This window comes from Rhea pennata, chromosome 4 (assembly GCF_028389875.1).
Source record: "Rhea pennata isolate bPtePen1 chromosome 4, bPtePen1.pri, whole genome shotgun sequence".
In the NCBI taxonomy this organism is placed as follows: Eukaryota; Metazoa; Chordata; class Aves; order Rheiformes; family Rheidae; genus Rhea; species Rhea pennata.
This window is the reverse complement of record NC_084666.1, coordinates 34650737-34665338: the sequence shown is the minus strand read 5'-3', so window position 1 is coordinate 34665338 and position 14602 is coordinate 34650737. Positions and strand designations below refer to the sequence as shown.

General features: G+C 36.8%; 2 protein-coding genes across 4 annotated transcripts in view; one reads left to right on the top strand and one right to left on the bottom strand.

Moving 5' to 3' along the window:
- ANKRD37 (ankyrin repeat domain 37) overlaps window positions 1-9960 on the top strand; it is a 17292-nt gene extending 7332 nt beyond the window's left edge. For both annotated transcript variants that reach the window (XM_062575732.1, XM_062575734.1), the window contains exon 5: window positions 3881-9960. In XM_062575732.1, the coding sequence (XP_062431716.1) occupies window positions 3881-3909 (29 nt within the window). In that variant the 3' untranslated portion in view covers window positions 3910-9960. The remainder of the gene's footprint in view (window positions 1-3880) is intronic.
- UFSP2 (UFM1 specific peptidase 2) overlaps window positions 1-14602 on the bottom strand; it is a 15918-nt gene extending 1316 nt beyond the window's left edge. The window contains exons 1-12 of one of the 2 annotated variants that reach the window (XM_062575715.1): window positions 14512-14597; window positions 13915-14025; window positions 11924-12002; window positions 10018-10201; window positions 9871-9937; window positions 9397-9554; window positions 8358-8550; window positions 7596-7742; window positions 6894-7058; window positions 5498-5622; window positions 3249-3325; window positions 1080-1204 (exon numbers count right to left, since the gene is read on the bottom strand). In XM_062575715.1, the coding sequence (XP_062431699.1) occupies window positions 1080-1204; window positions 3249-3325; window positions 5498-5622; window positions 6894-7058; window positions 7596-7742; window positions 8358-8550; window positions 9397-9554; window positions 9871-9937; window positions 10018-10201; window positions 11924-12002; window positions 13915-14025; window positions 14512-14565 (1485 nt within the window). In that variant the 5' untranslated portion in view covers window positions 14566-14597. Of the gene's footprint in view, window positions 1-1079; window positions 1205-3248; window positions 3326-5497; window positions 5623-6893; window positions 7059-7595; window positions 7743-8357; window positions 8551-9396; window positions 9555-9870; window positions 9938-10017; window positions 10202-11923; window positions 12003-13914; window positions 14026-14511 lie in introns of both variants that reach the window. The other variant, XM_062575716.1, reaches the window with a different exon arrangement.

The following is a 14602-nucleotide window of genomic DNA, read 5'->3' as shown; positions in this document are numbered from 1 at the left end:
TTTATCTTACTAATTTTAATCTTAGTCATATGAATTATTTTCAGATATCTGCAGAATACTGTGATACACATAATTTTCAGAAAGTTCTGTACATGCTAGGAAACACATTAACAGAAAACACTTTACAGAACCTCAAGGCATCTAAAGTTCTGACAAGTTATGACGTTACTTTTATCAAATATTTTTTAAGTCACTGATTTTTCTTACATGTTTATTGATCAATATAAGCAATGACTTTCAGATTTAATACTTTTTACTGTAAATTATTCCATAATAACAACAGAGGCCTACATTTAAAAACCAACATGCACAGTGGCACTGAAATACCTAACATCAAGATGCACTGACATATAGAAAGTAGACTCCCATACAATACTTCACAGAAATCGAGTGTCTTGGAATAGGATCTTAAGACAGCTTGCCGATTAAAGAAGGAAATGGTCAATCCTGACTACTAGGGCCAGGAAAAGCAAATGAGAGTGTTCCTTTAGCTCACTTCATGGTTTTAAATTTCTGACACTAGATCTACTGTTAGGTAATCTGCTGGGTCACTCCTTTTAGTAGCATTAGATATGAAAATAATATTAACTCATCAGTTCTTCAGAATTTTCCCAGATTTTCAAAACACTTCAATACCTGCTCTTTAGACTTAGTTCAAACACTGATTTGAAAATGCCTAGTATTGGAATACCTTTTGCTTTTTTAATCTAAACAGTTACGGTTTACATTCAAAATATCAAACATATTTATTGTATATATTACTGAGTACCAGGAGAAAGTAAAAAGCATTTCTTTCTACTGTAACAAATTTTTATAGCTGTCGACCCAATATATCTTCTCCAAAAACACTAAGTTTCAGAAACTTAACAATAGGCAATATAACATGCATCCTAATTGGAGTCAAGGTTTTTTTTCCTGCTCCTCTACAAGGAATGGAGAGGTTAAAGAAAGGCCAACTCCTCCATAAGCTGATTCCATTCCTATTTGGCTATATTTATTTAATGTCAAAATGTGTGTGTGTATATACATATTTTTTTATATCTATATCTATCTATATACGCGTATGCATGAAGGCTCACCTTTTCCAAAATAACATGCAGATCTTCTCCTCCAGTGTAATGTGGGTCTAGAATCAAATATTTTGTGTGTCCTGTAATCTCATTCCAAGCTACTCCTAATATTGTGTGAGCCAAAACGCCTCCACCTAAATAGGAGGAAAATAAATTGCTCAGAATTTTCACTGACACTGGCTAAATATGCAAGTAAAAGTACATCAATACTTTCTATTAACAGATTGCCCTAGCTTGGTTATTAAAATGATTCTGAGACTGTACTATGTAAGACTCTTCATACTATTAAACAATATATCTTACTAAAACTACAAAATTTTACTTATTTTTGCTCTACTTACTACAACTAGAGAATTTACTTTCCAAATTTCTTCCATATCAGCATGGCAAGTTAAATCCTCAGCATTTCCACCACATGAAGTCAAGGATATTTCAAACATCTGTTTAGCTCACTTTTTCTTTATAGAAACTTAAATGTAGAAAAGGAATGAGTCTGGTAAGCTTCCTGGATGTAGAAGAACTAAAATTAGAACAGAAATCAGAATTCCTGGATAAGAGAATCTGCTGTTTTCCACTAAATTCCATCAATGAATATCAGGAGCAAAGAAGTAATTTCTGACTCCACTTCCTGCAGACAGGGAAAGGAGATATTTTGATGTGCAGGCTACAGCTCCGCTCTTCCATGTTATTTTTTTAAAAACAACTGATGGCATCAGGAGTTACTTCTGGGTATAGAGTGAAAACTCCATGCAATAGATAGGAATTGCAAAAATACCATTAAGAACACAAGAAAAAAAAAAAAGAAAAAATCACAGGAGAGCATTACAGGAAAGAGGAAGTCATAGATTAAAAGATTTTTAATACTGGATCTAGATTCTTGGAGTTCTGAGAGAGAGGCTGCTAATAAAGCCAAGAATATTTCATACTGAATTTGAACTTCTCATATCTCTGTAATTTGAGAGCGCAACACTCTCCAGATTGCCAGACAGGAATTACTGTATTCTGCAAAAAGCAGAGGGGCTTACTGAAAAACACCTGCCCCTCTCCAAAAATAAAATAAAATAAAATAAAATAAAATAAAATAAAATAAAAAAATCCAGACATGGACAACACACCTCTCAAGGTAAATGAATTAAGGTGAGTTAGAGATCACATGAACTGAACTTATCCAGGAAACCTGAAATTAAGACTTTTATTGCAGTGTTACCAAGGAAACTTCAAGTTGTTGAAGGAGAAAAAAAAACTGACTGAAAAAAAACCTGACTAAGCACAGGAAATTAGAACTTGCCTTGTTCATTTACTCTTACTGATAATTAGTATAACGTATTTCATGGATGACTGGTGGGGCAGGGACAGAAAGCCAGATAACAAAGGGAAGGGCTTTTTACTTAGAAACCAAATCATGAAGTAAACCAAAACAAGTTGCTAAAGCAGAAGAATGGAAAAAAATCTTCCAATAGCACAGGCACCGTATCATTGGTTTGCAACCATTCAAAAAACAAAACGAGATTCCTAAACCACACTCTCTTCCGTGCAGCTGAATATAACTTAGGTCAGTATAGTTTCTTCTGTTTATGGAAATGGCCTGACCTGAATGATGCTGTCAATTCCATACTTGCCTAATATCAAGACTACACTAAAATTAAAATATTATAGCTGAAAATTGACGTTTTAAATATTTTTCTTTGTTTTCTAAACCATGCCTCTCCTGGGAATGCTCCCATTAATATCAGAGTAATTAAAACAGGTATTTCCTGTGTTATTGATATTTTAGATTATTAAAATACGTATTCTGGTGTTAAAAAGACTTTGGATGAGGAACAATACCCACCTCTTCAAAGCCAGATGGACACTACTATTCTGTGGTGGAAAGCTTTGAGGAATTGTATGAACCTCCAGTCATGTGGAGTTCTGACTTTAAAGGTAATTTTTAAGAATACCATTCAGACTGACTTTTTTTTTAAACCAGGTTTAATACTCAGCTTGGGTAAAATACTAAATGAGAAGATATCAGAGTAAATCATACAGTTTTGTAAGCTCCCTCAGGAAGAGCATGATTTTTAACTTGGCTAGACTTCTGATTAACTCTTCTACAGTAAAATGAATAAATTCTGATTAAAATGAAATTTATCAAACTCATGAACATGCACTGCCATTCTTCAGTAATCAAACACTTACCAATCATAACTGGGGTTCCTTCGGTATTGAAATGGTTAGCAAGTTCTCTTCCCTGCAAAGCTAGTTCAGAACCTTGGCTAGGTAAGAAATACAACATTAATTTTTCAGCCTTGTGAGGCTAAATTTCCTAATTATCTGTTATACTAATTAACTACAAAGGTAACTGCTTAGATTATTTTTTCAGCAGGTTAAAACTAACAAATAAATGAATACCTCCTGGGGCAATTTGGAGAAAAGTTCTTTATGCAACTTACAGATTCTAGTTGGGCCAGTGAAGGTGCTGTGACCTTAGCTAAAAAGGTGCTTTGGTGGCCACTATCAAGTGTCTCTGCTTGTCTCCCAGAGTGGGGACAGCTGGTAAACCCAGGTAGCTCCTTTCAAGTGGCTGAAAAAGACTAGTCACATCTGTCAGCAAGTGGAAGTCTGAGGTAACATAACTTCATCAGAAATGCAACAAAACTAAGGTACTGATAATGGTGTTAATGATGTGTCTTAAGATGTGTTTCCACTTCAGTTGCACAAGCAATTGCAGTGCAATACTCGCATCTAAGTTGGCTTTAAAAGAGCTTTCTGATTTATTGTTAGTAGTCTGGTCACAGCAACACTGAACTCAGCTTGGTTTAATTTCCCAGCTTTCCTGTTCAACTGCGGTTACCAGTAACAGTCAAGAGAATATGGCTACATGGAAGGGAAAGGCACACACACACCATGCGTGCACATATGCCAGGATTTGAAAATGAAGACACACGTCTGAGGGAGATTCACAGTCTCCTTAGAAGAAGACTGACAGTACTCTCAAAAGAAGTGAGAGAAGCTGGCAAGGAAATAAATACAGATATTTTTATTGACTTGTTTATATATTTCTTCATATAATGGCTAATCTTCTGAAAACTCTAAGAAAGCCCTGGTGCTTGCTTCAACCATACCAAATCCCTGGACAGATGGATTAAATGCAGATAGAGTATAATATTGGAACTCTGGGAAAGGGTGCATTTACAATACTGGATTCAGCACTGCTATTGCTGGTGCAGCTGTGAAGCACTACTTCCATAATGAGTTAATGAGGTGCTAGCTGGAATTGTGCCCGAGACAAAATCCTATCCACAGACAGCTCAGCGGCCAGTTCAAAAAGATCCATCAGGCTGCATGACATCCCTCCTCTCAGCATGGTAGTGAGGTCAATGTTTTATAATCCTGAAAAACATTTGTGCTCCCTCATGGCTGCACTTTGAGCAATTCCACCTAGTTTACAAAGGAAACTATATTCTTATGCACAGGAATAAAAGCCTTTACACTACCAGGCCTGTCACAGCTGCTATAAATAATAGGTGGATCATCTGCAAATATAAGCTCTGGAACAAAAAGTTCAAAATAGGCTGTTTAAAACTACAAAATATTGAAGAAACAAACTATTTTCCTACCGCTGAGAATCACTATCACCATGGCAACATGTCCTTTTAGAATATCCACAGCAGAATACAGTCTAAGTAACTACAACTATCTTGTTCAACTAGCATTTTCTCATAGGCTGAACTATTAACATTCTTCTTGATTCCATTATTGTATTTATCAACACAACACTCAGATATTTGTTAGCCTGCTTATAGCTATCTAGATGACAAAGAGCAGCAGTCCAGTAATTTTATTTCAGATAAATACCGAACATTCTTCTCCTCCTCCTCCCCAAAATAATTGTAGGGTTCTTTACTGTGTATGAAAGTGTCAGATTGTCAGAATAAGAGTAAATCCCTTGTTTTATCTGCCATGCAAAATCAGAACAGAGACTATTATTTCCAGGCTGCTCAACAATTTGCCTCAATTCTGAACTCAAGGACTAGCTCTGTTGATGAAGTGATCGTTTACTGCTAATGCGCATTCAATTCATTATGACTGCTGGAGTATGTGTGCCTGTTACAAAAATTGTTTGTGATGCAAGAGAAATAGGCTGAATTCCACATTTTGCATATCATTAAGCAATTCATAGAAACTGCAAACTTGAGCCTGAAGCCCAGGAGAAATTCAGTAATTTGCAAACAGCTCCCACTTTCCTCATCACACTAAAGCAAGAATGGGGGTTTATGAACAAGGGACCCTTGTTCCTTAAAATGGAACCCTTAAAATGTCATGTACAAGACTCCTGGTCCCGTTTATTACCCCTATTACCCCATGTACTGTAATGGTAACTAGCACCCTAAGATATTCAGTCTCTTTAATAATTACTGAACTATTACACCAATATTTATTCTTACCTGACAAACAATATTTTTGATGTTATTCCAAAAAGTTGGTTCAAAACAAGCTGTACCTCAATAGAGCCGATCCATTGCCGTGACCCAACAAATGCTGCTGGTTTGTCTCCAGCATCAACCAGTGCCTTTGTAACACCAACATGCAGCAGAAAAGAAAGTCAACAACATACAGTAGACAATTCTGCCATTTTTCCTGAACATACAAAGTTGGCTTAAATATACAGAATATATTTTGAACGTGACTGGTCAAAAGCAGACAAACAGATACTGAATTCAGACACTGTGCTTCTGTTTTGGAATGTCCCTTGAACTAGGATGATGAGCACTGATGTGCCTATTATTTAAATGCATCATTTACATTACAAGAGCCACTGCAGAGACGTAAGTGCCTACATTACTATTCAAGATATCTCAGATCCCTATAAAAAGTACCCTGAAGAAGATGCTACCACAACTGGCTAACAAAATACCTGGAAGGTATGGGTTTATTTTAAAATCTGCTGCTCTCTGAAGCTTACACGTTACATACTGCATCACAGAGAAAGGCCTTTTCTGCTCAGTATACACAGCCTACAAAGAGTCCTGAAGGCTAATGCATTCCTCTAGATGTGTAAAATACTGTAAGATGGTTTAGGTGGGGACTAAAAAATGTTTGGGAAATTGCAATTTTTATTTAAGTGGTTACATCCCTGTTAGGTATGATGCAAGTCCTCTTATGGATCAACCAAATTTTGCTAAAATGTTCAGTAAGTAAGGATAATATAAAGCACTGTATTTACAAGAATGAAGATAAATGCAGTGTTTTTCCGGGCATACAATATTAGCTACTCGAAGTCTACAGTTTCTCCTCAGGATCATTAACATAAGTAAACATACTCAGATATTCATTAAAATTCACAAACGAAAATGTGAATTGGAAGTGTTCAAAAAACAAAAATCCCCACTACTCTCATTGGCAAAGTTGCAAAAACCTGCAGTAAATTAATGCATAATATCTGGGGACTAATCCAGCTGTAACTGAAGACAAGTCAGAGTTAAAACTGATTTTAGTCTGATGGATTGGGTTCTTTGTTCTCTTGTGGCAAAAACAGTGAAAATGTGTCATAATCTGAGTTTCTAATGCACTGTTAATACAAGGAAGTATTTAGAAGACTATTTTAATGAGTTTCATTTCTATAGATAAACAGTTGGAAACACAACTCCTGCAATAAAACTTATCAAAAATCACAATTCAGGAGTACTACAGTTCACTTTAAGAAATGAATTAAAAATACCAACACAAATTTGAAGTCTAAAAATATATTATTTCTATATTAAAAAATAACGTAATCTATACAAACTTTTCTAAGCAATTAAATATGCATAAAGTATAATTAATTGGCATAAACGTTTGTACCTGTTGAATTTCTTTGTGTGTTGGTATAGATGCATCCATGTAACCTTGGTGCTTGAACCAAGAACAGATAGTCTGCAAAGAACGGTATGCACAGCCCCAACCACTGTCATCAATCCGATCCTGCATATAATGATGGTAACTGTATATTCCATGTACTAAATAAACCTGCACAGAAAAAGATAATACAGCTGAATCTAATCACTCTCACATCCATTTTCAGAGAAGTCATTTATTTATGTCTCTAGCAAGGTGACAGCTTTCAATTAAGGATTATGAATCTTTGGAAGAATGGAAGGTTTGTAAATCACGTATGATCACTCTTCCTAAGTATCTCCACATTCACCATTTTAGTTTATTGTCCTGGTTCTGAGAAACTTTTAAAATACATATTAAAAATATGTGAGGTAACCTTGAAAACAGTGTTCATTCTTTTACCAAAAAAATTTAGATAATGAATATTGTACAGATAAGAAAAAAAGAGTGCAGTAAGTGACTTGGTCTTTTAAGCAAAATGGTGCCTCTATGTCAAATGGCATTGTTTTGGTTCTAGTCATTTCAAAGGACATCGGTTTTTCAGGGTTTGTTTTTGTTTGTTTGTTTGTTTTGCAAAAGAATATCTGTTATCTAAATTATTTCTTTTAGCAACAAATCTCAAGTAAAATGAAAAAGTGCTTTCTCATAAATGTTTCAACTGAAACTTACTGTACCAGAGTCTGTACCAGGTGGATTCAGATGGACATGTGGATTTCTGAGATATCCATCTTTATATGGTTCATCTGGAAAATGATAAGCATTTGCTCTCTTGAAATATGGTCTATCACACAGCAGATTGAACAACCCATGTAATTCCTACATGCAAGTTAGAATAAAAAACACAATTCAAATTTTGGATTAAAAGAAACATTTTTTGAACTAATAATAATGTCATAATAATTTTTTAACATATAGCTTTGCAGCTGTAATTGAACAGATTTTAGCATATTAATATTCAGCACATATGTTTACTGGTAGACCTCACCTTTCTAACAAACCTCTTGAAAGCTTACCTCTGATCTAAAAGAGCCCACTTTGTAGCCCTGTTACATTATGCCAATTTCTCTGGCGCAGCACTCAGGATTTCATGACAAATTGAAAATATGATAAAATATACCACAATGGAAAAGGATTACATATTTATCTATGTAATAGTATATACACTGAATTTAAATCTTGGATAATATTAAAGACATACGAATAAGCATATACTGAGACAAAGACTTCTGCAGATAAAAACCTATCTAAAAAAACATCCTATGTAGTTTTAAAGTCTCTATTGTCACCTTATAAAGATCCGATGCTCTTTATAAAAATTCTTTCAATAAATCAAGCTTACATATTCAGTATACTGTTTCAGTTATACTACTAATAAAAAAAAATCTGCATCTGTTAATATTTATTCTACCTCAGCTAAATGAAAAGCTTTACCTTTCTGTAACTTTCCAGTTGATCATCCGAAATACCCGTAGGATATGAGATTGTTACAAGGTGATTTTTTCCTGGTAACATGAAATGAAATTGTTCTGGTACCACAATTGATGTTCCCTTCCTGTATTTCATGATACATCTTTCCATATCAGTTAATTGCCTGTGAATTGCTTTCACCAGGAGATTCCGTACCCTGCAAAGTACGAGGGAGAATATTTATGAAGTACAACAGTGATGCTGTATCTTTTCTCTCATAGCTCTGTTACATAATATTTATATCCACATTTGCAGCCAATCTGATGAATTTGTTGCTTTCATGCAAGCATGTTTGCACACAGAAACTGTGCCCTAGTGAGTCAACCCTCCAAAGGGCAGGTATCCTGGTCTCATAACAGAAACACAAACATTTTGAGCATTTATGGAAATAAAGTTACATATAAGATTTTATATATATATATATATTTTAACATTTCATCCACTTCATTTAGTACTCTTTAGAATCAAATCCCATTAAAAAGATAAAACCAAGAAAAAATAGAGGAAGACACTAGTTTCCATCAAATATTCTGTCACTCTTTTCACACACACATGTATTTACAGGAATTCAATGTTCTGAATTCCTTAGTAAGCAAAGGTTAAAAATCTATTAGATATTACATGTAATAAAAGCTTTTAAGTTCTGAGAATTCTAATGAAAATTCAGTAACATCCTAAATAAAGACAGGAAGCTTTACATATAAATAAAATGTGTCCTATTCCCTAGTCAGCACAAAAAAATGCATGCTATTATATTAACACTTCATAAACAAAATTTGTCACAGATAGCAAAAAAAGATTAAGGAAATTATTAGAACTATCTACTGGAGCTTTTAACTAGTATGAAAATATATCAACTTTTATAGTACATATTGTCAAATTCTATGTAAAACACTATAGGCTACTTTATTAAATTGATTAAGAATATAATAGCTTTAGTACTTTCAGGAAAAAACAGAAGTGAAAGTAAATTGAAAAGCTGTAAGTCCAGAATCATACATACTTTCCCCAAGTTTCTTCTGGAGAAACAGATACAACAACATCAACCGGTAGCGTCATACTAATATAGTGGTGTTCTTTGTTTTCCCTTTCAATGACTGGAGCCAAAGCAGTTAATGAAGATGTCATCTCTAACATCAGGTCTATATTGACTATCTGCTGCTGCAAAGAATAAAGACACCAAAAGTACACCTCCAACAACACATGCACCAATAATGCAGAAGGAATATGATGGATATAATCAATTCAGTAACAAAATAATTGTGTTTTAAAAAAGCTAACAGTGTTAAAGATCGAAATTTTTATGTGCTAATCTGCTATAGATGGATCTTTGCATTAATGCTGAATCTTAGTGACTTTAAAGGGATTCACCTAAGTCATGTAATGTCTATTTGTGCAGAGGTTATGGAAAGCAGATCTAGTAATTTTCAAATGATATGTTGCTTGTTATAATTTATTAGTGTGGTGGGACACGTACCGTATCTTGTAACTTTTTATCCTTTTTTTTGCCAAGCTTTCGTCTGATCTCATCATCTTGATCAAATCTAAGTATCAATAGAAAGAGAAATTTCTGTAACATGAAATTAATGTATTACAAATAAAAATATATTTTAAATATACTTACTGTATAAATCGTATTATCTCTTTACAAGCAGAATCATCAGTCAGTTCTGAAGGAACAGTGTTCATACCATTATTAGGCCACACATAAACAGAACTATGGCAAATTCGTAATACAAGAACATCTGAAGACAGTTTGTTCGCAAGATCACTGAAAATATATTTTAACGCCTCTTTTGTTGATGCCTCTAAAACAGAATAAGGACATAATTAGCACAGAAAATTCTCTCACTGTTATGATAGCTGCTAGACATACATTTAAAATAAAAGTGATATATTTTGATACCTGCCTGAACCGAAGTCAACTATTTCTCTTACTCTGCAAAATATGAAGAGCTAAAAGAATTACAGGAGTGTAACCTACTTTGTAGTTGATTCTCACACTGGTAACTACTAACCAAGCCTTCAATTTCAGACAAACTTATCTGTATAAATGTTTCTGTAGATATCTTTGAATAAATACTACTCTATACATCTGTATTTATTCTTTTGGGTAAATACTGGAAAGATTCAATCTTAGTCATATCTTACTGATTTGTATCATTATCCAAGTATGTAAACCTAAAGCATGTAAAGTTTGTGGAAAAGTAGGACCTACACTTCAGCTGCAGACCTAATTTTGGCCAACATATACCCGCAAGCAAGCCACACACCGGCCAGCCTGAACCTTTACTCCTGGTATTGATTCTTATCTTTCAGAGCTTCATTTGACTTTGTAACAGCTGCACCCATTACCAACCTGAACCAATACTGGATATGACAGAGAATTTTGCATGTTACCACCACCGTTTTTCTCATTAGGGAGATCAACCACCATTACTCAGAACAAAACAAGCTACATAAACAGTATCAAAACACTGAATGGTATTTCTTCACCTTAACAACTTACCATTAGTTGGCTTTTCCGTAAGTCTGTAAAAGCTACAGTATTAGGAAAAAAAAGACAAAATCCAACATACTTATCTAAATCTGTTCCAAAAGGAAGACCTGACTGTCTTCAAATAAGTGGTCTGCCATATTCACATATTGAGATGTTCTCCATTTGTGGAATACTATGCTGCACTGATACAATCTAAATATTACCTGTCACTCTGCCTCACTGTGGTTGAAATTCACTACTCAGTAAACAAAGTCAAGGGCATGGGCGTTCCCTGAGGATGCAACAAAAGATTACTATGCTTTAGGCCAACCTATTCCACACTTCCAAACCACATCATGTTAAAGATGAAATTTCTTTTCAGGTACTATTAGCAATGAATTCAGAGTTTCTACCAAAGACATGTTCTTCTAAACACAGAATGATCAAACAGTTGAGCTACAGATGCCCTCCTCTTGCACAAGAGGTCTCTACGATAAGGAGCTCAATGACCACAAATAGCCTTGAATAGATTTTCTGAAGAGAATTCCGCTTCACTGTAAGAATGCAGAACTAGAGGAGCCTCTAAATGCCATACGGTCTTGTTACCACATGCAACTGCATGTGGTAACATCTTGTCTGTTTATCTAGAGAGACTGGTCCACAATCTCAAGACTATATTATTAATGGAATCTTGTTATAATTGAACTTATTCTCAGCAAATTGCCCTCTGTTTGCCTGGAATGTTAGGGTCAATTCTGAGATCAAGTTGAAAAACAATCCCAATACTATGCTCCATTAGTAGTACAAATATGTAAATAAAATGGCCTAAAACGGTAATTTAAACCTCACTTCAAATTAAAATTAAAAAATACAGTGGAAGGGGAAGATTAACAGAAAAATAATACTCTTTGAACTTCATCTTTGGGGTACAGGAAGAAGCACTTAATATCTGGTGAAATGCCAAAAAATAAACACTGTAGCTAGTTAATTAATGTCTATATAAATATCATGCTTTTATTAAGAAAGCTATGATAGTCTTACAGACACACACCATCAGTAGTTGCAAGTTGAAATGCCAGATCCAAGCCTCCTCGTATTCTAAAGAGTATGTCCATAGCTTCTGGAATTACCTAAGGAGAAAAGGAGACAAAAAGCAGTTGTTTCAATATGCTTTATCTCAACTTAAAATTAAAGCACAGTTCTAGAAATACTTCTTATCTGCACCTGAAAGTCTTAGTTATATACTTTTTAACATTTGGAAATATTTTGGGTAAACTGTAATTGTTTTTGGTTCAAAATACAGGTTTTGTTTCCTGTTTTAGGAGTCTGCTTTCAGTAAACCAGGGACTGCTCCGAGTATTATAAAGTAAAAAGATAATTAAGCATATCTGTAAGAGTACATTCACCTTCACTAGGAGATCACAGTTTTAGGGACAAAAAAAAGATAGAAGGAACCTCTAGCATTCAGGCTGATGTTTCACATTAGATAGTAGCACTGCTTAAGTTAGCACAAATACCTCCCAGCCATTCCTTTCCTCTTGTAACACCCCTGCTCTTGGGGTGCTTGCTGGGGACGATTTAACATTAACCTTATCAGGGAACTTACTTAGATGGATTTTTTTTTTTTTTTTTGAGAAAGGACTTTTTCAGCCAGATCAGCTCCCAAATTCGTTGTGCCACTACAAGAACAGCTGTGTCACTAAATAGAGGAACAAGAGCTGACAGCCCAAAAGGGATGAATATGACTAACAATTCCTCAAATAAAATGATTCATAAATGAGTCTTAGTTGCTCTAAAAAGACTGCAAGAATAGTTACAGTCAGACCTTTTGCAAAGATTTACCACATCACTGTTTGTTAACTAAGTGTGGGAAACATCCAGATGCAATACTAGCCAAATTGATGAAATGAAAGAATCAAAATATAAGACCATTTTTCTTTCACAGAATGGCTGAAGGGACCTCTGCAGATCATCCAGTCCAACCCTCTTGCTCAAAAGCAGGGTCACCTAAAGCACATTGTACAGCACCACCTCCAGGCAGGTTTTGAGTATCTCCAGAGAAGGAGACTCCACAACCTCTCCGGGCAACCTGTTCCAGTGCTCTGTCACCCTCACAGTGAAGAAGTTTTCCTCATATTCAGATTGAACTGTGTTCCAGTCTGCACCCATTGCCTCTTGTTCTGTTGTTGGGCATCACTGAAGAGTCTGGCCCCATCCTCTTGACACTCTCTTAACTTTCGGCAAAGGATTTAAGCGTCCATGATTCTGGACTGCCAAAGTTCATTACTGTACTGTACAAAAGGCAGAAGGAAAGTCTCAATGCCTGAAGTTCTGGTTCCTGAAGCTGAATCCAGAACTATGTTAGATAACAGTTACCTATGTTAGAAAGATGCTGGGAGTGTGAGATCTACAAGTACCAGTATGTGGAAAGGGAAACTGTAAAGTCAGCTACATTTGGTGTGCAGGCCCTTTAAGCTAGCTACTGGGAAATACTCAGGGCAGGAGCATGCCACAGTTCTAGCCCTTTTCTCAAGTGTTTTAGCACACTCAGGACTCCGAGCCCTAAACCCTCTTCAGAGAGTGCACTGGAGCTACCATCATGATTTTTAATGCAGTAGCCAGCTTTTTATACAATATTCATTCAAGATACGTATTGTTCACATAAAATTCCTTTTCTTAATCAAATCCACGAAGAATGCTTCAAAACCCAGGTGCTATAAATGGCAACATTAAGATTTTATGCAGTGATGTTTTATGTAAATCACACACGAAGGCTTGGAATAAGGATCAAAACCATTTTTTAGTTCAGTTTACATTAGACCCCCTAATCTCTATTGTGGTTCATTTCTGCTTCAACCACCTAATGCTTTTTTTTCGACATTGCCCAAGGTTATCCATACAAAAGCTCGTTTTATTGCTATCTGTTGTAGAACAAGACCTCTAAATATATTAAGTATTTGGGCAGCAGATTCAAGCACAAGTATTTATCCATTATCAGATGCCCAACAACATTTGATGATATGTGAGAAAACAAAGTGTTACCCTGAGGGGTTCAGGCCTGGTCACCAAGAGTTTGGTGGAGTCTCTGAGCTGAAACAGATCCTCCACGGGAACCTGCCTGCGTTGAGCTGCAAGATGCCTGTATCTGTATGACTGCAATGTAAGAATGAGGTTCAGGAATGAGTTCTGAAAAGGGAGTAACAGAGAACTTGGCATGCAAAGACAATTTGCTTTTCTGATAGGGGCCTGTCAGAAACGATGTCTTCAGACAAGCCCTCCTCGGTCGCAGCGGCTGCAACCATGCGGGACGAAATGCGTTTAAAACCGCGAGGGGCTCCCGCTCATGGCAAAAGCCGTGCGGGCTTGCGGCACCGCGCACGGCGACGAGCGCCGCGACGGCGGGCCGGCGGCTGTGAAGGGACGACGGAGGCGCCACCGCGCTGCCGACAGGGCCGAGCCCCGCGGGCAGGGCCGGCACCCCGAGCCGCTCCGGGAGCGCGGCCCAGGGCACCCACTGCCGCGGCGCGCCTCAGCGGCGCGGCCCGGCGCGGCCCGGCCCGGCCCGGCCCGGCCCGGCCCGGCCCGAGGGGCGCCCCCCTCCCCCCAGCCCGCAGAGCCCGGGGGGAGGGGCAAGCTCACCGCGTCCGTTAGCGCCGCGCCGCGCGGCAGCCCCGTCGCGTACCCCTCGCGCATGCGCGCGCCCGCCTGTGCGGCGATATCGCCTGTGCGG